This window comes from Babylonia areolata, chromosome 1, assembly GCF_041734735.1.
Source record: "Babylonia areolata isolate BAREFJ2019XMU chromosome 1, ASM4173473v1, whole genome shotgun sequence".
NCBI classification, from domain to species: domain Eukaryota; kingdom Metazoa; phylum Mollusca; class Gastropoda; order Neogastropoda; family Buccinidae; genus Babylonia; species Babylonia areolata.
Window position 1 is genome coordinate 48,341,992 of NC_134876.1, and position 26,323 is coordinate 48,368,314.

The following is a 26,323-nucleotide window of genomic DNA, read 5'->3' on the forward strand; positions in this document are numbered from 1 at the left end:
CACAAAAATGGTTGTCTACAATTCCCGGTTTTTTTAATTTTAAAAACACACTTGTTCCAAGAATCATCTGTAAGATTCACAGTTCAAACCATCGCAGTTTTCTCATTTCTTTTGTGTTTTTTTTCTCTTCTTAATGCCATACTGCATGAACGTTGGGGTTGTTTAGTGTAAAGAAGATCTTAACAAGTGAATGCTTACCTCAGCTGGTGATGTCCACTGTAAACAAGATCCAAATAAGTGTCTTGATTAGCTCGGTTGGGAATGTCCAGTGTAAACAGGATCTAAACAAGTGCTTGCTTACTTCAGTTAGAAATGTTCAATGTAAAAAAGTGTCTAATGACATCGGCTGGGAATGTTTGGTGCAAGAAAAGAAAGTGACAGATTTAAATAAGTGGCTTATTACTTTGGTTGGGAATGTCCAGTGTAAACAGGATCTAAACAAGTGCTTGCTTACTTCAGGTGTAAATGTTAAGTGTAAAAAAAAAAAAAGTGTCTAATGACCTCGGCTGGGAATGTTTGGCATAAAAAAGAAAAAGAAAAAAAAAGAAAAGAAAGATTTAAATGAGTGGCTTATTACCTCGGTTGGGAATGTTCAGCGTAAACAAAATCTGAACAAATGCTTGCTTTCTTCAGTTGGAAATGTTCACACACACACATAAAAAAGCAAAAAACGCATCTAATGACCTCGGCTGGGAATGTTTGGTGAAAAAAGATTTTTTAAAGAAAAAGAAGAAAGATTTAAATGAGTGGCTTATTACCTCGGTTGGGGGTGTTCAGTGTAAAGAAAATCTGATCAAATTCTTGCTTTCTTCGGCTGGAAAAGTTCACACAAAAAAAGTAAAAAAAAGTATCTAATGACCTCCGTTGGGAATGTTTGGTGTAAGGAAAAGAAAAAAGAAAAGAAAAAGAAAAAGAAGACAGATTTTAATTAAACGAGTGGCTTATTACCTCGGCTGGGAAAGTTCAGTGTAAACAGAATCAAAGCAACTACTTGCTTACTTCAGCTGGAAATGTTCAATGTAAAAGAAAAAAAAAGTGTCTAATGACCTTGGTTGGGAATGTTTGGTTTGGGAAAAAAAATTTAATAAGAAGAAAGATTCAGTTAAACAAGTGGCTTATTACCTCGGTTGGGAAAGTTCAGTGTAAACAGAATCTAAACAAATGCTTGCTTTCTTCAGTTGGAGATGTTCAACGTAAAAGAAAAAAAAAAGTGTCTAATGACCTCGGTTGGGAATGTTTGGTGTAAAACAATCAACAACAAACAAACAAACAAACAAAAACAAAAAAACGAAGAAGAAGAAAGATTTAAACGAGTGGCTCATTACCTCAGTTGAATGTAAACAGGTTCTAAACAAATGCTTGCTTACTTCAGTTGGATATGTTCGGTGTTTGAAAAGAAGTGTCTATCAACCTCGGTCGGAATGTTTGGTGTAAAAAAAAAAAAAAAAAAAAAAATCAGATTTAAACGAGTGGCTTATTACCTCGGTTGGGAATGTTCAGTGTAAACAGGATCTCAACGAAAGTCAGAACACGACGTTCCTCAGATAAGCTGGGTCTTCTGGGCCCTAGATCTTTCACGCTCACAGTCAGATGTGGTCTGGATCAAAAACACAATATGTTACGAGAAATGAACAACAATAACCTTTTACACATCGTTAAGGCTTAGAAAAACAACAACAACAACAAAAATACCGTTTCTCATCACCCAACACATGCGCGCGCGCGCACACACACACACACACATACACTCACACACACACACACACACACATACACACACACATACACACATGCATACATATCTCCCTCTCTCTCTCTCTCTCGCTGTATATACATAAGAATAAAATAGATATATATGTATATGCACGGTAGCAGTAAATTCACACTCTTCAGAAAGCTATACACAGTATAACAATGACATCCACACTCTTCAGTAAGCTACGAACAGTAAAACAGTGAAAGTCACTCTATTCAGAAAGCTATATACTATATATATTGATAGTCACCCTCTCTTCTGACGCATTTACATCGCATACCAATGGCAGACACACTCTTCAGAAAATCACACACAATGTGACTGTCTGCCAGTATGCATAACAGCAAGGACCTCTACATGGGAATCCATTCATAATCTTCAATTTTCCCCTTACCCTCTAATTATGTTATGACATAGGGAGCAAGGTGGCAGAATGGTTAAGATGCTTATCTGCCATTTCAGTGTCCACGAGGTTCTGGGTTCGATTCCCGCTCTCGCCCTTTCTCCCAAGTTTCATTGAAAAATCGAACTAAGCGTCTGGTCATTCGGATGAGACGATAAAGCGAGGTTCCGTGTGCACCACACACACACACACACACACACACACACACACAGAGAGAGAGAGAGAGAGAGAGAGAGAGAGAGAGAGAGAGAGAGAGAGAGATGTATGCACTCAAGGCCTGACAAGCGATGTGGTGTTGCGTATATGGATTTGTCCGAACGCAGTGACGCCTCCTTGAGAAACTGAACTGAAAACTTCGATATATAGTCATGAAGTACTTGTTTGCGTGTTTTTGCTTCTTTGTTGTTGTTTTAAAAAAATGTTTTACACATTTTGAAGGAAAAGATGCATGGATAAAATATTTTCTTCATGTTCACTTTGGACATTTTAAGTCCCATTGTTGGAAATATAAAATCAAACCATCACCATAAAAACATCATCCATTCCTTGGTAACTCGTTTGCATTTTCTTAAATTTATTGCATTGTTTACGAATCATAATAACTAATCCATTCAGTAGCTTAGCTTCATTCTATAGTCTCTCAATGTCCGCGGATTTTGCGAAAATGAACGACGGTGGAAAGACAACTCACGCTGGTAAATTCTCCACAGTGCAGTTGACATTGAGCTTGGTATCAGAAATATGGCGCCCCAGTGGGTCGGTGTACACAAGTAACTCGCGTGAGAAGGTTATCCACTCGACCTGTTAAAAAATACAACAAAAACAACTCAGATCAACTGACAAAAACAAACTCGATTCAAAAAGTCGTTTTTAGAAATTATCTCTGAGGTCACTGGATCATCCAGGAATTAAGCTGAATGATATGGTATATAAACGGATATCGACACATGCACACACACGCAAGGTAAAATTCCAAACTGCAGGCATACATTTACTAGGTCATTTGGAAAAGTAACAAACAAGGCACACACACAAAAAAAAAACCCATCCATTACAAACTACTCAATATCAGCTCCAAAGAGGAAGACTTTCGTACAAGTGAATATGTGTATAATGTGGTTTGCATAACCCCTTCTCTATTTTGCACACACAGAGAGTAAGGGCACTCAATCTGACGTCCCAATTAAGAACGGACCTGCCTGTTTACGAAGTATGGTTTGACTGACACAAGCGCAGTGACATAACAACAGCTCACTCTTAGTGTGGCCAATTCATGCTTTGTATGGTGTAGTACCGCGTTGTATAGCATTGTACTGTGTTCTGTTCTGTAACATTTTGTCAGAAAAGTTTTCTGTGTGTGAAATTTAGGCTGTTCTCTTTAGGTTGGGCTGCTTTCCCCAGGGAAAGCGCATCGCCACAGTTCAGCACCACTCATACTTTATTCTGTAAGACAGTGTATTTATTTCAATATAAAAATAGATTTTGAAAGAGAATTTTGCTGGAGACAGCCTTTTTACGAGCACTAAGTGCATGCTGCACACAGGACCTCAGTTTATCATCTCATCCAAAAGACCAGACCTTGTCTCTTGAGCATAGGTTATTTAATGAGGAAAGACCATTTCAACCATCACCAGAAGCAGTGTGGCAAAGTCTGTTGGCCCATAACTCACCGTTTCTTCTTCCACTGTGGCACTGCCTGCACAAGGGTCGTTCTTATGAAGAAACTCTCCAACAAAGCCCTGCCACCCCTTGCTGCCATAGGCACCGAGCTGGTTCACTGGCTGCAACTGATCACAACGATGTTTCGATAAAATTCTAGAACTGTCAAACATCTCAGCTTCGTAAACTTTTTGTGGAAAGATTAAACATTTTGTCCAACTGGCCTTCGCGACCAAATGCATCGGACTGCCATAGACGAAGAGCTGTGCATATTTCAAAACTCTTTGGGGCGATTGGTCTTGAAAGTAATACAAGCTTGCAGTCAGCCAGGCTATAAACAAAACGGACTGAATGATATGTACCATAACAAGTCACTCAAATAAATTGGCCAGGAGGGCCACTAAAGTTACATTCATTTTCATACCTGCTGCTCTTTGTATCTCTGCTGCTCTTTCCAAATCAAGTTTAGTTAGAGATTTTATTTGAAATAACACAAACACCACACCATATGATATAAACCAAGACATATAACTACTTTCAGTATTGAAAAAAAACATGAACCCGAAAACCACACACTCCATATATGACATAAACTGACTTCCATATTGGCAACTTTTGCAAATAAGTGTGTGGTGAAAAATGCACCTTATATAGATGCGTACATTTCAGGATGCGTATACTCACAACAAGGCCACGACTGTGACATAGTTATTGCTAAATATTAAATTTTCCTGTAAAAAAACATTTTGTAGACAGCAATTTTCATTTACCAAGCAGGAGTCGGTAATCACATGATACCTTATGTTGTGACTTACCTGGCAGGGAATGTTGGCAGTCACATGATACCTTATGTTGTGACTTACCTGGCAGGAAGTGTTGGCAGTCACATGATACCTTATGTTGTGACTTATCTGGCAGGGAATGATGGCAGTCTCATGATACCTGGTGCTGTGACTTACCTGGCAGGAAATGTTGGCAGACTCACGATACCTGATGTTGTGACTTACCTTGCAGGAGTGGTTGGCATTCTCAGGATGCTTGATGTTCCACGAGGCCAGGTCAGTGAATCCATACGGGAACACGTTGACTACCATCTTGTCCCGGGTACACTCTGCCTGCACTGTATAGGGAGCACAATACTTATCAGAAAGACTTACCGCTATGGCGAAGTGGGTGTAAACCACAGATTGATGACTAAGTGTCATGGGCTCAAGTCCCATCAGAAGCATATCATATTGAGACTTTTTGGCCCATGGCCAGCTCCTACCCAGAATTTAGAATGCCATACATGGGCTCAAATGGGAAGATTGGGACTGCACGGTCAAGCGTATTTATGGGGTGTTGTTCAACTCTCTTGAACAACACTGCCGGTGTCTGTATCTATCAGACTTTGCTGATACCAGTTCCTTCACACACACACACACACACACACACACACACACACACACACACACAAGCAACGACTACAAGATATACCCACAATGCCTGCATACATGAGTCAATAATTCACAAAAAATAGCGAAGACGTCTGGTTCAACATGACTCACCCATCTTGTGTTCACACTTGTCTCCATAGTATCCGTCTGGACACACGCACACTGTGTCGTTATAGCAGCTCCCACGAAGGCAAAGGTTGTTCGAGCACTCAAAAGCTGACAACATACCCACAAAAAACCTGTCCAGCGTTTGTTTTCTAAAACTCATGCACATTTACTTTTATGTGGTGAATGTATCATCCAGGATGTGCAAGACAATATAACTGTAAGTTTCAGTTTCAGTTTCAGTAGCTCAAGAAGGCGTCACTGCATTCGGACAAATCCATATACGCTACACCAATAAATAGATAAATAAATAACTTAATAACTAAATAATAATAATTTTCAACAACAAAAAATTTTTCTGAGTATACGAGCGTATAAAAAAAAAGTTATTCCAAAAACAAAAAAACAAAAAAGAAAAAAGAAAAAAAAAGACAAAAAGAAAAAAAAGAAAAAAATATAATTGTAAAGAGCTAATTATATCCATGCAATACATTTTTTCTGTTCACACTGCTCACAGCCCTGTCAACTGCTGAAATACATAAAAATATGAGCTTCCATCTATTGACAAATCAATACCATGCAAAACAAGATATGAGAGGAAGGGCCTTATAATCTCACAGGTAACAGTCGTACACATTCAATCCAAAACAGGCATTATATCTTTGTTTTCAACCTTGATAATGTTTCTCAATCCAGAAATAATTCCTGATCTACACGTACCGACCACACAGCTTTTTCCAACAATGCGACATGTGTGTCGGTTTTTCGTGCCCATTGAGATTTGTTCCTGGTATCCGGTCGTTGTTAAAAGCAAGTGTGATTTTTCATTTCGCATACAGGCCTTGCCACAGCACTCAGACTGCTCGGGAGCAGGTTTTTAAAGATTTTTGTTTTTGCCAGTGAATCCGGCCAGTTTTGTCTTCACCATTCTTGATTTGAGTGTCTATGTTTGTGTATTGCGTGCTGATTTGTGTGCACGTTTGTCCATGCATGTGACTGTGTGCAGCTGCAAGCGCCGTACAGTTTTTTTGTGTGTGTCTGTCATTGCTATAACGCTTTAATTTATATGTTTTCTAAGCGCCATGAGTTCACTTGAGATTTGATGCCCTTAAACCTGTTAGTGATAGTATCAGAAGTAGAAGAAACAGCAGCATCAGGAATAGTAGCAGCAGAAGCAGTAGTAGACACAGTAGCCGTAGCAGCAGCACTTGTTGAAGTAATATCAGTAGCAGCAGCAGCAGTTGTAGCAGCAACAGTAGGCTAGTAGTAGGAGGAGGAGGAGAAGGAGGGCGAGGAAGAAGAGTATAACAGGGTTCTCATGAAAAACTCATCGCAATGTTCCTGCTCTTTCACGACGATAACAAAAGGCTAAACTGAAGTAGGTATATATTATACTTATTCATTTATTGAAAGAAGAGGCAGGCAGACGAAGTTCTCACCCCCACTGGTGTACTGGCACTGCGGGCCATGGAAGCCCTGCTCACAGTCACAGAGGAGGGTGGCGGCATTGCATTGACCTTGACCGCCAACACACTGCGTGCTGCTTCTGTCACAGCGAAAGCGCCACTCTTCCGTCCACGGTACTGCAACACGCGTTGAATACATCTCATTTGTTAGACACAGGTGTTTAGCATTTCATGTTGTGAGTCTGCGCACGCACGTATGCACACACACACACACACACACACACACACACACACACACACACACACACAGATACATCCACACATTTGAGACATAGACTATTATAATACCACCCAGCAACACCCAACATGTTTTGAGCTATAATTCTGTTTTCCCCCCAGAAATGTCCTTGAATACAAACAATGCAAAGGGTATAGACGCATTCTGTAACAAGTGATAGTTGATGCAGGTAAAAAAAAGAAAAAAGAAAAAAAAAAAGAAACTATATAAAAAAAATAGTTATGTTTTCTATTTAGGTTTATCATAACAGTTTCAACACATGAATACTGTATTTATTGTATACCCTGTAAAAGAATAACCTGTGATGTGAGCACCTATTTTATCGCGGTCTTTTTTGTGCGTGTGTGTGTTTTTGGTTGGTGGTTTGTTCACTGAAGTCAGCATAACACGCCGATACAAAACATACACACATAAAAATGCCTGGGCTGTTTTGTTACGGTTACATTTAGGGCAATATAATAGACGCACACTCCCCCTCCGCCCCCCCCCCCCCCCCCCCACAAAAAACAAAAAAACAAAAAAAAACAACAACAAAAATAACAAACAAACAAACAAAAAAAGAAAAAACCCGATGTACACAAATATTACTTTCATGCACTCTGAAACACACTAGCACTTACTGCACAATGTTTTCGGATGGAAGATAACTTACAGCATCTTTTATCTGATGATTATACTTAACATAAAAAAAGAAAAGAAAAGAGGGAAACTATGTGCTCCGTGAACTTGCAACTGAGGTAACCCCACCCACCTCCCCCCCTCCCACCCCACCCCCTTAAAAAAAAACCAAAACAACAAAAAAAAACCAAACAAACAAAAAAAAAAAAACCGTATTCACACAGACACCAGACACATTCTGTAAAAGTCTACTTGGTAGGTATACATGCCTATATTTTGAGACAAAAGGGATTATTATCAAAGGGTAGTTTGTTGGCATTAATACACGGCCAGAAATGCCTGCTAAAACTCGCTTTCTCTCATGTTTAACTCGTTTAAAAAAAAATGTTAGGCCATCACAGAGACACACAGACACAGACATACACATCAATAGGTTAATCAGAACGCGCGCCTTCCCATAGTGAGTAAACGTAAGACAGTCAAGAGAAATAACACACTCACCAGGGTAGCACGTGCCGTCAATGACCTCCACGTCATCCAGTCCAACGTTACCGAACAGTTGCTCCGAACCGTCAGACCAGTCAATGACTGTTACGAACTTGATCTGTAACGTTCGCATGTCCTCAAGAAGTAATGGTGGTGATGATAATGGTGATGATGATGATGATGATGATCATCATCATCAGTATAAATGATCACTATCATTTCTATGGTCATCATTATTGCGTCTTTGTTGGTTGAGGAATTGGCAGGATGTCTGAAAAAAGTACATTAAGAATAATTATGCATCTTTTCATACAGCCAGATATCAAAATGTGATCACGTACTCTGTGTGTGTGTGTGTGGGGGGGGGGGGGGGGGGGGGGGGGGGGGGGGGGGGGGGGGGGGGGGGGTGGAGTGTGTGGCGGGGGTAGGGGGGGTGAAATGTACATGAATACTGGTGCAAAGACATCACCTGTCATGTTTTTATTTGTAATTATATAACCCAACTAGAAAGTTCGTATCTTTGAGGTGATTTCAATAATTCCGACACCCCACCCGGGACGCTACAACCAACTTCCCATGGACATTAGATTTGAAAGTTTCAGTGACGCGCCATTTTTTTTTCACCCGCCTGTTTCCGTTTTGTCCATGTTAAGTATTAACGCTTATATAATTATGACAACGGACTGCTAGAAGACGTGCATGTCTGTCCGTCCATGGTTAGTTCGAACGCACCCTATGACTATAATGTGCGACATGTCAAAAACAAAATCTTTACGTCAGAGCAGAGTGTACTAGATGGCGTATTTACAACGGACGTCATAAGTCTACCTTGTTATTTTATCTCTTATCAGGATGACTGTCCAACAACAGTGTACTATCAACAAACAAGATAGGCAAGGCCTTAAGACCACAGGAATTATGGAACAGAAAAACGAGACTTCTTTTTTTCTTTTCCCTTCAAGCTTGTCCCACTGTTTTCATGGTATGCCATGTTGTTACCTTAACCTTTAACATCTGACCTTGATTTCAGTAGGAAACATGCTGCCATTATGACCAGTCATTGTACCACGTTTGATGAAAGCTGGTTTTAAGACATGAGCTCTACTAAGCGTTATCTGTTTTGCGAAATAATGACCATGACTTTTGACCTATCACCCTGCTTACCTCATCATCATACATGGAATGACTTGAAAGTTCTCATGCGTACCAATAAGGCCCTGCCAAGTTTGATTCTTATATACCTACAACTTGCGCTTAGAAAGTCTAACGTTAACGTATAATACACGCCGTCACACACACACACACACACACGCGCGCGCGCGCGCACACACACACACACACTGTGGCACATGAGCCAGGAAGTACTCAGGTAATTCTTTGCGTCTAGGCTAATATTGTCTTTCAATGTTAAACAACAGTCCTCTCTATCAAAATGCACCACTCAACACACCAGCAATGAAGTCAGGAACTGCAGTCGTGTACAGAGCAAACACACCAAGACATTGCTTCTGTAACCCGTGACAAATCATACCACCACAACAAAGATCAGACCATTTTTTTTCACGGTAACCGCCCTGACCTGTACAACTACACTGTATAGTCAGTTGCCAGTCATGCAAAACTTATCAAGGACAGATCTGCCAAACACTCTCACTCTCAGTGAATTTGAAACCAAGCGCAATGTCATACACGTATATTTTGCAACGAATTAGCATAGTCATGTTACTGGCTGTGTGTGGGGAGGCGATGGGGGTGGGTGGTGGAGGAGGGGGTGGCGTTGACAATGGTGGTTGGGTTGGGGTGACTATTCATAAGTGTGTGTGGTGAAGTGCATGAACTGTGTGACAATGAGTGGAGTGCGTCCAGGGTACTGGGTTGCGTCACGCAAGATTGTGTGCTGCCCCATATAGAAACGATTCCTTGTAATTACTATCTATCAAAATGACCCAGCTGTCCCCAGCTTCTAGCATGGCTACCTTGGAAGGTTTCATGACGTCCACGTTGACCTCAGCTAACTGCCAGCCCGCGCCCTGATCACCGTTCTCCAACCACAGGGTTTTATACACACCAGAGACAGAGTCCAAGCCAACGACCAAAGTCCCAGTTTCACTGCCTGGTGAGGAAAATAACCCCATTGAACAGTTCGTTTTTTTTTTTTTAGTTTCTTTTCCGCCACTCTCTCCCATTGCGATGCTCTTTTCACAAACACCACCACCACCACCACCCGCCCACCCACTCAGCTTTGACGTGGGCTTACATTTTTTATCTAGATAAATTATAACAAATGTATTTGTGTTTCGACTGAGATCGCATTTTCTACTCGTGATTCTATGTGAACATAGATGAAAAGGCAATGAACTCTTACAATTGGAGTGTCTTTTTCAACAAAACTAAGTGACAACTAAGTGTGGGATTAATCGTGCAGAAAAAGAAAAAAAAAATGTCATATAAACAATCAAATCACCATGAAAGTTTCTCAAAAGACTCCGTTTATTCTAGAAATTGATACCCAGGTAAAACCTAGGTAGAACTGTATAGCAGACTAGTACTGATATCTCTGTCCGCCACAGTTCCAAACTGCATATCATCCATGCTGTTAATGATTTGTACATGTGTGTAGACAATGTATGTAAAACGCGCTGTGTTTGTGTGTGCAGGCTAGATGAGTAGTGTCATGATATCTGCTTGCAGTGAGTGTGCGAACTGATTCATTTAATTGTTTCTATCATTTGCTTAAAGTTAATGAGTAGCCTACGATATACACATGAAGAGCTTTGAGCTCTCTTGAGAACAGTGCTGAATAAGTGCTCATGATTTATAATATCAGTATCTGTTTGGTTACCTTTTTAAGACTTCAGACTTTATTGTGTCCTCATAAAATAGGGAAAATTTCCTTGCAAGCATGTAGAAACACAAAATAGTCAATGTTGCTCAAATCCCGTTTTCATTTATTCATGTAGCTATTTATCATTCATCCACGGTTGGGTGTCTGTCCCAGCTGTGTGTTGACGTTACCTTGCATGTGGTACCAGAACCTGAGGCAGATCCTCCTGGGTGTGTCTGTCAGCTCTGGTGAGATCAGTATACTGGTTTGATGCAAGCTGCCCTCTTTGGGAAGAGTGGTCTCCATGTACACATATTTACCTGGCGACAAGCCCCGCATCATAAAACCACAATGAATATTCATATAGATTTAAAATCCACAACACAGATGCGAGACATCTTTCGTTTCTTTCTGTGTCGTGTAACTTTCATGGCTATCGTTTCCGAAAGTCACATGTCTTAAACACACACACACACACACACACACACACACACACACACACGCATACACACAGAGACACAGACAGACAAACAGACACACACACAGAGTTTTAGCATTCTGCACAGGCAGGTGTACATACAAAATGGAGACTTCGATTTGTATACTTTGTATACTGTACTTGAAAAGAGTCAGTCATTAAAATGAAATGAAATTACTGGAAAGAGAATGGTTTAAGTGCTGAGATTTCTGAGCCATGACAACAGGGGTGAAAATCTGCACAACGGGCAAAGTTTCTTAAAATTTTTATATTATCAAATTTCCTCCGTGATCCTGTGTTAGCTAGACACAAATCCAATTCACAACCAGAAAGAACGTAAACTGAAATCATCAAGGATACAACAACAAACAGAGGCGAGGCCTTCAAGACTCACTTGTGAAACATTCAAAGAAGAAAAGAAAAATCGTTAAAATGTGTCCTGTATTTGTTATCATAAAGTTTCGGGTTAAAAAGAAAAAGAAATCAAGGCCATCGTGCAGGTTCGAACCAAGCATGTTCGGGTGGGAAGAAATTGTCTCAGTCACTACACTATTGTGGATCTATCAATGACGTTAAAAAATTAACGTCTAGGCGTGCTTTTTTTAAGGGTGATAAATCCATTGCGGTATTCGAAGTGATAATGCTGTTTAAATCATATCATTTTGGTGTATCTCGGTCATTTAAGATTTATTTAAAGTCCACGGTAAAAACAAAACAAAACGTTGCTATCGCTGCAATTACACTGTAACATTTAGTCGTTTTCTATGGATCTAGATAGATGTACCCCAAGTTTAGTTACGCACGACGGGACGGTCGATTCAGTTTCTCTTTTATGTTAGTTAATTGAGTATCCACTTTAAAAGATACATATGTAGTAAACACGCAGATGGTGTAGTCTGTTCCACTGTTTGTGGTCTGTCCAGAATTTGTATTTCTTTCCATTAAACTGCGAACAAGAAACACGAGGTCACGCAGTCTTCTTACTAAGCATTGCCTACGCTACTGCAACTCGGATGCGGTAATATAGCGTTTTCGGAATCTCGGATATAGCGTCAATGAAATGAACCGTTAATGATACGGGAAACACGGCTTAATTCGGGAGACTTACAGCCTATCATTGGTATGACTGTGAAGATTTTTTCCCCTACTATTTCAAAGCCAAATTTGATATCGACAGACAAAATATGTCCAGAGAAAATGGCAATGTTGAATTTTTACCAAGGACACACAGACATACATGCAGACACACACACAGACAACCGAACACCTGGTTATAACATAGACTCACATTGTTTGCACAAGTGAGTCAGAAATGATGGGAAGATATTACGCATTTCGGCTCCAGACTTCCGAGAACACAGCATGCAACCGGAAGCAAAGTAAGAACGGTAACTCCGAGACCCTCTTCTCTTCCTTCAAACCAAGAAGCCATCATGACAACAGCTGATAGCTCCTTCCGTTTCCCACGTGTCTGTCGGTCTCTATCTGACTGGTTTTGTTTTTTAAATTTGGAAACTGAAGTGCCTTTTCAATTGTTTACACGTGTCTGTTGGTCCCTATCTGAATGTTTTACTTATTTATTTATTTTTTGTTGTTGTTTTTTTTGTTTTAGATTGGGAATTGAAGTGGAAGTGCCCCTTTAATTGTCCACGAGTTTGTTGGTCTCTATCTGAATGATTTGGGTTTTTTAGTTCAGAATTTGAAGTGTCCCTTTAATTGTAAACGTGTCTGTTGGCCTCTGTCTGAATGATTTGTTTAGTATGGAAATCGAAATGTTAATTGTCCACATGTCTGTTGGTCTCTATCTGAATGATCTGGGTTTTTTTTTTAAAGTCTGTTAATTGAATTGCCCCTTTAATTTTATACACAAGCGATTAACACATACTGCTTCTGAATACTCACGGTCCTACACAAAACACCATAGACATCCTTGCCCATCAGCACTTTCTCAATAATAATTATCTGCCTCGTAAAAATGGACCAGCTATTGTATTGAAGTGATTGTAATCATCAACTGATCAATGGATCAGTCAGTACTTTCTGCAGCATGTTAATGAACAAATTTTCCAACTTTTGTGGTCAGGACGTCCATTCTGATGAACGCTGTTTACCTGAGAATCCACCAGGAGTGTCCTCGTCTGGTCCAGTGTTCATCGTGGGCGTGGCACCATCTGTATGGATCCAGTGAGCGAGAAGACGGTCCCTGTTGAGTTCCGTGTAGCCACAACGACTGTCATCAAAGTCACAGTCTGCAGGAGACTTCTCCACTGGGGGAGACAACAAGCTTCTCTGTAGTACAATCCTTATTGCTGATGGAGTGGCTAGGTAGGTTAGGGAGCGTGTGCATACACAGGTGTGTGTGTGTGTGTGTGTGTGTGTGTGTGTGTGTGTGTGTGTGTGTGTGTGTGTGTGTGGATTGTGTATGTGTGTGTGTGTGTGTGTGTGTGTGTGTGTGTGTGTGTGTGTGTGTGTGAGAGAGAGAGAGAGAGAGAGAGAGAGAGAGAGAGAGAGCGAGAGAGATGACAGTACCATGAATTGGAGTCATGTTCATTTTGCGTATATCTTCAGAGTTAACACTAATTCGTTGCTCACAGACGTAGGTTTCAGTTCCGATTTCAATCAGCTGTCATCACTTGAAATAACTGTGTTCCAATGTCGACCTCCCGTCCGGTGTGTGTGGTTCAGATATCACCTCAAGCTTTTTTCTCGATTTGCTTTCCTCAGACCCACGTTTTTTTTATGTTTACTAAAAAAAAAAAAAAAAAAAAAAAAAAAAAAAAATAGGACACATGCAAATATATGTGCTTCTGACGCATCGAAAGGAAAATGTTCACACAAAAAAGCAACATCTAGCAGAACTGAATTAGAAAAAAAAAGTGTTGAAGATACACTGATGGTTGGGTTCTGGTTGATAGCAGTGTTGGATCTTCTTCTGTAATTCCAAGCATTGAACAGAAAAAATCATGTCATTTAGGAAGGGACATTCAATTTTTACAGCTCAGTTGGTGGTCAACCTTATGGCTTTGAATGATCCTGTTAAAAAAATACCAATGACGATAAGTAAATTCCTCTTTTTGTGTGTTGATTTTCAATCAGTTTAAAAAAGTTTTGCTTATTATTGAGAATAATCAGAAAGAAGATTTATTGTTTAGAATTAAGTATTTATTGTACTCCCTGTTTGTGAAAGGCGCAAATATTAATTTTGTTGGATTCTATCCTTCATGGATCTCTTTATAACTGCCAAGCAGACAAAGTACAAAAATAATTATACAGGTAGTACATTGCCAATTGTCATACAAGAAAATGGATAAAATACCGGAAAGAGACTCTCATAAGTGTATCCATTCAATTCCAAATCTTCGTCAGTGGACTCTCTCAGACTTTGGTCTGATTCGTAGATTAGCTTTAAGTTGAAATTCCAGACTATCATCTGATTAATTACGGACTAAATATTGCCCTAATATCAAGCGCATTTGTTTCAGTGATGTGACAGTTGAGCATATAATTGTTTGTGATTTTTCTGTGATTTGATGAAGCTTTACCTGCACTAAAGTGTGTCATCACAAGTCACTGGGAACGTTGACGTTGTTTCTCTTGTTAAAAAAACGACTTCTCTTTCACGAAGTCCATCAAGTCATTTTCTGTGAGTGAAAATGTTCATTACAAATATTCATTCTTCATTCCACCCTCCTACCCGGTTGCCCCTAACTCACCATTCAACCCCCCCTCCTCTTCTACCTTTTAAACGGTAATATTCAAATGTGAACATTAATACTTTAACAAAATGTCTACCAGTACGTGTAACGGGACATCAAAGAATATTCCCCCTCTTCCTCCAGAGGTGAACACAAACACAGTCACTATACAGCAACGTTGCGTTTTATGCTCACTCACGAGGTAGCGGTCCACAAGGCTGCCTCCTTATGCTGATGTCGTCCAAGGCCACTGTAATATCTGTTGTTCGTGATCCCGTACCTTCAAAATAAACCTAGGAAAACAAACACATCGGGTATAAACACAAAATGCAAAACAGGACATTGTAGGAATACACGGCACCTACACTGAATGATACTTAAATTAAGTAGATGTCCACAATCCCCAGCATGTGTAACTGGACACTAAACATAATCCCTTCGTTGACGTCAATATGACTGCAGAAAATCAAGAATTTTCCAGCATCATCATCGTCACAACGGGGTCCTCATCGAGCATCATATAATAAAAACAAAACTGTTTCCAATCCTGTGGATTTTTGTGTCATATTCTCACTTTTCCTTAACCACCCCCAAGCCCATGACAAAGTGAGGAGAGTTGGTCGGTTCATGGGGACTTTTAACAGAGTGGTGTGGAGCGCTATGATAGCTTTCAAGCAGGTGTTGACACTCTCTCAGTCTGACCCAATGACAAATCATTCATTTCTGCAAGTGATGGGAGAAGGAGAATGTGTGTGTGTGTGTGTGTGTGTGTGTGTTTGACAGAGAGGTGGGTGGGTGGGGGAGGGTTGGAGGTGCGAAATGTAATATCAAGTCATACATACGATAGATGATAAATCAAAAACAGAAATTACAGGGAAAAAACCCAAAGAGAGGTACCGCAAAGCGATGCATCTCCTCAACATGAGATATGGTTTTAATGGTTTTCAATCGATGTCATATATCTGATCTTGACTTTCAACACCCTTCATGTTCCGGTTAATCACTAAAGAATCTGAAGATTGGGAACAAAACCTAATTGCTTTGAGCTCCCAAGTGCTGTTTTTTTGTTTTGTTTTTTTTTCTGTTTTTTTTTCCTGTCTAGCATGTGCTGTTATGACCTTAAATCTTAATTTCCGACCGTGAAGAATGTATGATTTGTTCCCCTTCCATGATCAGACATTGTATCAAGCAGGGCAAAATTTGGATATGAGACCGGAACAACAAGCGTTTTCCTGAAGTCTTATATTGTGAAAATGACTTTTGACCTTCGACCTTGAATTAATCCAATCGACTCATGTTCTCATAGACTCTGTACCTAATGTGATGATCGTGTTAAAAACCTTTTTTTTTCCCTCTTTTCCGTTGTTGATGATATGTCATTATACCTTGGATGTCGAACTGGAATATCTTCTTAAGCCAGTGACTGTAAACGTTTTATGAATATCTATCATCCTAGAAAAATTGGTTTCATTTGCACATGCAGATGAAAAGTGTGAATTCTAAACTTTATCACACACACACACACACACACACACACACACACACACACACACACACACACACACACACACATATATATATATATATATACATATACATATAAATGAAAAAGGGCTACTTGCTCTGACGGGCTCTGTGGTGTTGATATTCACTTCAGCAAGGGTCCACTGCTGATCAACACCTGTTTTTCGCTTCCACAAGTCGTTTCGGTTCATTGTATGATTGTTTGGATCAGCAGCGAAAACAATCAATAGACCAGGGTCCTTTCCCACCATTTGGTACCAAAAGGCTAGACAAACCTCACCACTTGAATTTGTGGTCAAGATGTTTGTCTGAAGAATTCCAGCAGCGGTGACAAATAGTACCAGTTTCACGTATTTACCTGTCAATAAACGAATGCACACAATCATGTCGAAATGTCATTGAAGTTGGTTCAAACACACACACACACACACACACACACACACACACACACACACACACACACACACACACACACACACACACATCTCTTGATAGTCCATCGGAATCCAAAGAAGATGCAATCCGTGTTCTCACTGATATGAACGCAGGTGTCGCAATTTGCCGTCTGTTGTCTGGATCGAGTCGGACACTTCTCTGTGACGTGTGTACCCTGCAGCAGTGAGACGATGCCGGTCCTTTTCTAAATCAGCTGTCGCTCTGGACTTGAGTGAAATCAACGCTGTTCTGTTTGTTGCAGAGACTTCAAGCTCAGTTTCAGTTTCAGTTTCAGTAGCTCAAGGAAGCGTCACTGCGTTCGGACAAATCCATATACGCTACACCACATCTGCCAAGCAGATGCCTGACCAGCAGCGTAACCCAACGCGCTTAGTCAGGCCTTGAGGGAAAAAAAAAGGTGAATAAATAATAGATAAGCTTACACAAATAAATAAATAAATAATAACTATAATGTAAAAAAAAAAGAAAAAAAAGAAGATAACAATGTTGATAAATAAGCAAATAGATGTAAAACATGAAGACACACATTCACATATACACCCACACATGCATAACAGATATGCACCGAACATGCAGTTTCACAGATATGAAAGCACAGTCAAATACATATAAACGTAAATGAGCTCCAACACACACACACACACACACACCACACACATTACCCTGCACCTCCTCTACCCCCCTCCTCCACACACTCATTTCTAGTCTACGTATCACAGCTTCCACGGCACACACACACATACACACACACACACACACACACACACACACACACACACATTCAAGCTCGCGTAATTGAATGCTTTTCCGTTTGAAGGCAGTTTTTCAGAGTGTCCTCATGACTCAGTCTGGGTTCTCCCTACTGATTCTGCCTCCCTTGAGCTCACCGCACATCAGCTGTCATCAGGTAAGGCGACTGTCATCCATCCTGATCATATGGCCTGTCCAGCGCACCGAGCTTTCAGCAACATCAACTCAGTACAACTGTGGCTTTGTGGACCTTGATCTTTGCGGACAGTCTGATGCCTTTCTGCGCGAGTCTTCCAAGTGTTTGGCTGGTAACGCAGGTTCTGCACGTGATCTCTTTATCTAGAGAACCGTCTGCGGAAATTGTGCTACCCAGGCACTTGATGTTCTTCAGGCACTTCGGCTGGACTCCGTCATTAGTCACATGCGGATTCGCATGACAGTAGAATACTTGTAGACTGGGACAGACAAAACCACTCTTACGCCACACGCGGAGCGTGATTCTCATAAACAAATGCAAAGAAGTCTTGTACAGTGTACGATATTTCAGCACAACGAAAATGAGTCCTGTGCTGTGTATTATCGCTCCAACATCTATGGTCACCAAGCAGTGACTCTATCAGCCTTCACACACACACACACACACTACACACACCACACACATTAACCTGCACCTCCTGTACCCCCCTCCTCCACACACTCATTTCTAGTCTATGTATCGCAGCTTCCACGGCACACACACACACACACACACACACACACACACACAGAGACGCAAACACACACACACAGAGGCATAGACAGACACACAGACACAACCACATACACAAAGGCAGATACACAGACAGCCACAGAGACAGGCACAGACAGGTACACACAGAGACAGACACATACAGACAGACACACACACACAGAGACAAACAGACACACACACATATTATACAAAGAGCCAGACACACAGAGACAGAGAGACAGACGCACCTCCCCCCAAAACCCCTACCCCCAACACCCTCTCCCCCTCACACACACACACCCACCTCCCCCCCCCCCTCCCCCCCCACACACACATGGGGGCTGACAAAAAACAAAACGAAGCAAGCCGACAAAACAGACACCCCACCACCTTCATAAACGGTACGAGTGACAAGACAGACGTACGACACACCCAAGGGATCTCACCATCCTTTCCGTTCGTGTGGTCTGAGATGTGCGGACTGTCTTGAGCAGTATGTCTGAGCCAAGCTGACTCATGTTCCAATGTGTACAGGGTATCGAAAAAACAAAGCTCGAAATCACAGGTCAAGTCGTCCCCTGAAAATAAAACACACATGCAGAATCACGTGCGCATACAATCTCACGTTTGTACACACACACACACACACACACACACACACACACACACACACACACACACACACACACACACACACACACACACACACGAAACGCAGGGTATATGTGCACAACTCTGTCTCTCTCAGACAGACAGAGACAGAGTGTGTGTGCGGTCTTCAATCATTCGTCTTTCTAGTACATGTGATATTAGCCAAAATTGTGTGTGTACGTGCATGAACGCCTGTCTGTCTGTCTGTCTGTCTCTCTCTATGTGTGTGTGTGTGTGTGTGTGTGTGTGTGTGTGTGTGTGTGTGTGTGTGTGTGTGTGTGTGTGTGTGTTTCTGTGAGTTCCTCTGTGCAGCAGAATAATTTTTTTATTGACAATTCTTACGGCATTTATGTGGCAGCACTTTCACGTTGTCGATGGCAATATCCCCGGAACTACCAGGTCCTCTGACAGCTTCAAAGATAATCTGAAAACAAGATTTCATCACTCGTTATTTGCTGTCATTATTGTTGGAGCTGACTTCTTTGAATGTCAAATGTGGTTTCTCATTATGTGCAAAATGCGGATTTGTAACTGAGAAGAAATAGAAGCAAGAGAAAATTATCGTAACTAAATAGAGAGCTTTCGTTTTACTTGTTTGTTTTGTTGTGTTGTATTTTCTGTATTTTCTTTCGTTTGCTTGGTTTTCTGTTAATACGTTTCAAGGTAAAGCATGAAAGGGTTTCATCAACAATACATAAAGTTCACAATGAATAGTCGAGAGGATAATATATTAAAGAGATATTAGTCATTAACAGCGGATATTAAAATACAGCGGTTATATGAATCGACATGCATCACACACACACACACACACACACACACACACACACACACACACACACACACACACACACACACACACACACACACATATATATATATATATATATTCTTCTTCTGCGTTCGATGTTTTGGCTGCGTCAGACGGTCACCCCTGTCGCCACGATGTAACCCACGGTCTTCTCCAGGTCGTGGCGGTCTCCCCAAAGCTGCGCCTGTAGCTCTGTGCCCCCTGGCCAGGTTTGACGCCGTAGAGGGTTGGGCAGTGTTGGAGGATGTGTTCAGGGGTCTGGGGTCCAGTGCCACATGGACACTCATCAGTGTGGGCGATCTTTATGCGGTGAAGGTGACTCAGTAGTCGGCAGTGGCCAGTTCTCAGTCTGAAGAGGACTGTCTGCTGGTGTCTCTGGAGCTGGTGGATTGGATCGACACCACTGTTTGCACCCAGCCTTCTCTTCCACTGGTTCTGGTATCGGTTGTGGATGATGGTCCTGGCCTCTCTGTAGGTCACGGGGTGGCTGAACTGCTTCATTTTGCTGCCTGCCTTGGAGAGAGCATCGGCCTTTTCGTTCCCCGTGACCCCACAGTGAGAAGGAACCCACTGAACAGTGACAGTCGACCGTTTTGAAAGGTCATGAAGGGCTGCTTTGATGTTTGTCAGCTGCTGTTCGTTTCTGGTTGACTGGAGTCCCTGCAGGAGAGATCTGCAGTCAGTGAAGAAGGCTATCTTTGGTGGTGGGTTGACTGACGTCCTGAGGCCTTGTGCAGCATGGAGTAGTGCTGCTGTCTCCGCTCTGTAGTTCAAGGAGATTCTTCCTGTGGGGAAGGCTCTAGGGGTCAGTCTTCCATCTGTGCCTGATGAAGAGGCCTGCTCCTCCATTCTTCACCGCTCCCTCCGAGGATCCGTCTGTGAAGACGTGCGGCCATTCGCTGGGGTTGTACCGAGTCTCAATCATCTCCAGTGTCAGAGCTTTCAGCAGGGGAGGGGCTTGGCAGTCCTTTTGGTCGATGCCAGGGACTTTTGTGATGATTGAGACTCCTCCAGTTGGTCGGCCGGTTCCTCGAAGTCGGGGAGTGTTTCCATCTCGGCAGGGGACGAGGGCAGCAGGTCTTCATGTTGGCGGTGCAGGGCCTTGGAGAGGTGGTTGAAGCTGGTCCGCTTCAGTCTGTTCTTTGTTGGGTGCTTCAGATTTCGTGCATGGGGTGAGTTGGCATGCGCAGGAGCTTCTCGCTGTGGATGAAGACTTTTTCCTCTCGTCTTTCTTCGAGTGGGTGGAGGCCTGTGTGTTTCTCCATCGCCTGAACTGGAGTCGTCTTCATCCCGCCAGTGATCAGCCGTAGCCCTGCGTTCTGAACTTTGCTCAGGCGGCTTGTGTTGGTTGCTGATGCCGTGGCCCAGGCAGTGCTGCCATACTCCAGGGTTGGCCTGACAGTTCCAGTGTACACCCTCTGCAGTATGCTGCTGTTGGCACCCCAAGAGGTCCCGGCGAGTTTTTTCAGGATGGCCAGTTTTCTGGTTGCTCGTCTCTCGATGTCCTTGAGACATCCAATTCAATCGCTTGTCGAGCTTTACACCCAGGTACATTGGCGTGTCATCCTGTTTCAACTGCTTTCCGTTCAGTTTGAGGTGGGAGGTTTCTGACATCGGTGACAGCGAGAAGATTGCTGAGACTGTCTTGGTGGTGTTGATGTCTACTCCCCAGGCAGAGGCCCATGTTCCCACGTGGTTGAGTGCTTCCTGCATTCTGTGGCTGGCGGACATGAGGTATTCCGCAGCACTCCAGGCAGCAAAGTCATCAGCGTGGAGGGCTCTGGAGACATGCTTGGAGATCTTCTCAGCGATGTCGTCGATGAAGGTGAGGAAAAGTGTAGGGGAAACGACTCCTCCTTGCGGCACACCTTGCTGTAGAGTGACCCGGTGGCTGGTTTTCCCGTCGAGTTTTACCCTTGCCCTGTGGTGTTGGAGGAAATCCTGGATCCAGCGGTACATCTTCCCTTCCACTTTCTTGTTGAGGAGCTTCAGGAGAAGTCCTGCCTTCCAGACCTTGTCGAAGGCCTTGGTTAGGTCCACGAAGACTGCAAGCACCTTCTTCTTTTCTTGAAAGGCAGTCTCTATCTCCTGTGCAAGGTACACCAGCTGGTCTTCGGTGCTGCGGTTTTTTCTGTAGGCTGATTGGGTATTGCTGAGCAGGTGGTTCTCTTCAAGGTGTTTCAGGAGTCGGGTATTCACCGTCCTTTCCATCACCTTGCCCAGACAACTCGGGAGGCTGATCGGTCGATAGCTGGACTTCTTAGTCTTATCCTTCTGCTTCTTTCTGATGGGGACGATGATGGCTTCTCTCCACTGGTCTGGAAGTTTCCCTGTGTCCCAGGACTGGTTGATGATCAAGAGGAGCTTCTGACTGGCTACAGGTCCCAGGTTCGATATATATATGTATATGTGTGTGTGTGTGAGGGGGGGGGGACTGATGCCCTTGACCGCTGTCGCTGGAGGATGCTGTGCTCTAGTGGCATAAAGACATTTGGAAACAAGAGAACACTGGCCATTAAGGAAAAGCGTGAGAAGGAAGCAGGGCTTCTGGAGACGTTTTCCCTTGCAACACCCGTGGGAAGTACTGCGCATTCAGAACTGTCAGCTTCTTCTCCCATATGAGGACACACACCGACAGATAAGCCTGCCTGCCTACTCATCCGTCGGACCGACGGGAGACTCCATCACTATAGGAACCCGTTACAAGCAAGTGTATGCACGATTGCCTTTTGAATGTTTCGTTGGTAGGCCTATGTAGGTTATGTACTGGAGGCAGACTCAAAGGCAATGAACCATTTGTAGAGACTCAGGCAACCGACAGGCCTGAACTAGCAGAAATTTGGTTTAACAGTTCTATATATATATATATATATATATATATGACCATCAGAACAGCAGAGGAATGAACTGCTGTCCCGACATCTATGCTAGAAATGAAAGAAGAATGAAGCTAGGAGAGTAAAGGAGTAACAATAACAATAAAGAGTTGTAACTCTCTCCATGTACACGGTACACAACTTTTGGTCAATGCTACTTATGCTACCAATTCAACTGGGTACGTTGCAACAAGTATCTGGGCTAGAATTTGATTGTAGTGTAGAGCGTCTTGCCCACGGTACGTCCCCACTCTCTCGGCCGAGAGGGTTTTAGGACAGCTGGCGTTGGAATGGTTCCCAAAAGCCAGCTAGCCCCCAAGGCTGCAGCAATTGTGCCTCCTAGTTTTAGAGTCATAGTCCTTCACAAAAGACTATGCTGTAAATGAATTCCCATCTACTGCCACTTTGCTGCTGGCCCAACTGTAAACTTATGTCAATCTGTTGTATAAGCTGAATGTTGGTTAAGAGTAGACAAAAAAATCGAAATAGGCAAATGTTCTTTATCATCCAGCATTCGCCTCAAAGAAAATTGAAAGTTAAAAAGTTTAAAGATTACATAACCATTTACGACCATCCAGGCAGTGAAATCGTATCCATTGTGTCTAATGATAATAATAATAATAATAATAATAATGGTATTTATATAGCGCTGAATCGTATGCAGAGACAAATCAAAACGCTTTCGCACCAGTCATTCACACGCATGCATAACTCTAAAACTGGAGAAACTGAAGACTAGGAAAAGGCAGGGAAGGGAGGCTATTTTGGGAAGAGGTGGGTTTTAAGGCCAGACTTGAAAGAGCTGAGTGTGGAGACTTGACGAAGCGAAAGAGGAAGTTCATTCCAGTTGCACGGTCCAGAGACAGAGAAAGAACGGTGGCCAACAGTCGAGAACTTGAATCTGGGTATGCGTAAACTGAGTGGATCCGAAGCTGATCGTAGTGAGCCTATCATCATGGCCTGGCTTCGCTGACGAAGATCTAGGAAGGGCGTTGTCCACGTCTGATGCAGGCACGCTCATGGCTGAAGTTCATTCCAGTTGCACGGTCCAGAGACAGAGAAAGAACGGTGGCCAACAGTCGAGAACTTGAATCTGGGTATGCGTAAACTGAGTGGATCCGAAGCTGATCGTAGTGAGCCTATAGGTTCGCTTAAAAAGACAGGGCCCACTCCTCTCCTTCCGCCGTTTTACCCCGTCCTCAACAGAAGTCAGGTACCTGTTCACATTTGGGTGGAGAGAGTAAAATCGGAGAAGTGCCTTTCTCAGGGACACAACATCATGCGGAAACGGGACCTCGAACCCTGATCACCGGCGAACATTGGATCACAAGTTCAAGGCCTAACCTCAGTATTGGTGGTCATCAAATATTACAGCCGATATTATGAAACAGTTGTCTACGAAATCCACAAATGCAGAAACGCCAGCATCAGCACTGAATATTATCTTTGCCAGAAATGAATTTCTACTAATTACACAAACAATGGCCCATGCGTTATTTTTCAAGTATTGTAGAGTTACAAGAAGATAATAACAATACACGGAGATAATAATATTAATCATCATCATCATCATCATCATTATCATCATTCATCATCATCATCATACAAAACTTATATATGACGTGATACCCGGTGCTTATGCCGCTCAAAGTGCCTTACATCATTCAGTTAAATACAAAGATGACGTAAAAACATTACAACAGCTCTTTGTCAGCAAAACACATCCAATGCGTTCTCAGAAGAAAACAAAAAGCACATTACCAAGCAAATAATGCGAAAATTAAAACGAAATGCAGTTCATAACACACACACACACACAGACACACAGACACAGACAGACACAGACACACACACACACAGAACAGAATAATAATTGCCCAAGTTAAAAGCATAGACTGGAAGGAAAGATCCTTACATACCTGATATTTTATGGAGCTAGCCAGCATCCTGTGACAGGACGAAGCTCAACAGAGCTTCTCTTTGGAAGCAAAAATCCAAACAAAACTTCCATTACCGATGCCAGAAACTGATGATATAGAAATCAGAGACTGTGATGTACAAGGGATGGGACAGTCAAAACTCTTCCTTGATCAGAAAAGAGATGGCAGAGAATCAGACCTCAAGCCAGGTGACATAGTATTGCTGAGACCAGAGCAACGAGAAAAAAATGGACACGCCATTCATACCAGAGCCCTTTCGTTGAAACAACGGGCAGCCAAATGACAGCCCGGTCTCCACACATGCAGCCTACTCCCAGAACTTTTCACAAGTCTAGAAATTCATTGATTGCAATGAAGAAGCAACAGAAGAAACCCTACCAACTTCAACTCCTTCTCCAGTTGACGTCACTAACAATAGGGAGACGAGAGAAATAAGTAAACATACCTGCCGTCTACCCTTGTCATTTGGATGAGATGATAAACCGAGGTCCCATGTGCAGCATGCACTTAATGCACGCAAAAGAACCCACGGCAACAAAAGCGTTGTCCCTGGCAAAATTTTGTAGAAAAATTCACTTTGATAAGAAAACAATTACACATCTAATTACATGATACATAATTGATGTAGCTTTATTCAACGAGAAAATTTTAACCTGACCGTCATATAACTGTATACTTCTTTACTGAGAATAGAAGGGATGTCGTGTCTGTATCATAACCTTAGCAGTTGCTTCATTAGATACTTTGGTGGTTGCGTCATAGGAGTGATGGCCTAGAGGTAACGTGTCCCCCTAGGAAGCAAGAGAATCTGAGCGCGCTAGTTCGGATCACGGCTCAGCCGCCGATATTTTCTCCCCCTCCACTAGACCTTGAGTGGTGGTTTTGACGCTAGTCATTCGGATGAGACGATAAACCGAGGTCCCATGTGCAGCATGCACATAGCGCACGTAAAAGAACCCACGGCAACAAAAGGGTTGTACCTGGCAAAATTCTGTAGAAAAAATCCACTTCGATAGGAAAAACAAATTAAAAAACAACAACAAAAAACAAAACAAAACAAAACTGCACGCAGGAAAAGAAAAAAAAAAGGGTGGCGCTGTAGTATAGCGACGCGCTCTCCCTGGGGAGAGCAGCCCGAATTTCACACAGAGAAATCTATTGTGATAAAAAAAAGAAAAGAAAAGAAACAAATACAATGTTTTACATCCGGACGACAGAAAAGAGAGAGGCAGAAAATGCCAGAGGAATAAGAGAACAAAATAAACGAAGACATTTCCCAAGATGATTTTCCAGAAACCAGAACAGCATTCTAACTTCAACGCAACACCAAACAACGGGACAGGAAAGTTAACAGCAAGGGAAGTAACAGAGACAGGCTGAGAAAATCATTATCTCAACCACCCTGCTCATGCGAAACGTGA

General features: G+C 42.3%; 1 protein-coding gene across 1 annotated transcript in view; it reads right to left on the reverse strand.

Moving 5' to 3' along the window:
* Window positions 1–26,323, reverse strand: part of LOC143283302 (MAM and LDL-receptor class A domain-containing protein 2-like) — a 78,344-nt gene that overhangs the window by 6,348 nt on the left and 45,673 nt on the right. The window contains exons 16-29 of the mRNA XM_076589525.1: window positions 19,618–19,699; window positions 19,071–19,202; window positions 16,793–17,046; window positions 15,364–15,457; window positions 13,581–13,736; window positions 11,183–11,311; window positions 10,144–10,280; window positions 8,183–8,285; window positions 6,799–6,942; window positions 5,366–5,470; window positions 4,826–4,938; window positions 3,830–3,946; window positions 2,851–2,960; window positions 1,482–1,597 (exon numbers count right to left, since the gene is read on the reverse strand). Of these exons, the coding sequence (XP_076445640.1) occupies window positions 1,482–1,597; window positions 2,851–2,960; window positions 3,830–3,946; window positions 4,826–4,938; window positions 5,366–5,470; window positions 6,799–6,942; window positions 8,183–8,285; window positions 10,144–10,280; window positions 11,183–11,311; window positions 13,581–13,736; window positions 15,364–15,457; window positions 16,793–17,046; window positions 19,071–19,202; window positions 19,618–19,699 (1,792 nt within the window). The remainder of the gene's footprint in view (window positions 1–1,481; window positions 1,598–2,850; window positions 2,961–3,829; window positions 3,947–4,825; window positions 4,939–5,365; window positions 5,471–6,798; window positions 6,943–8,182; window positions 8,286–10,143; window positions 10,281–11,182; window positions 11,312–13,580; window positions 13,737–15,363; window positions 15,458–16,792; window positions 17,047–19,070; window positions 19,203–19,617; window positions 19,700–26,323) is intronic.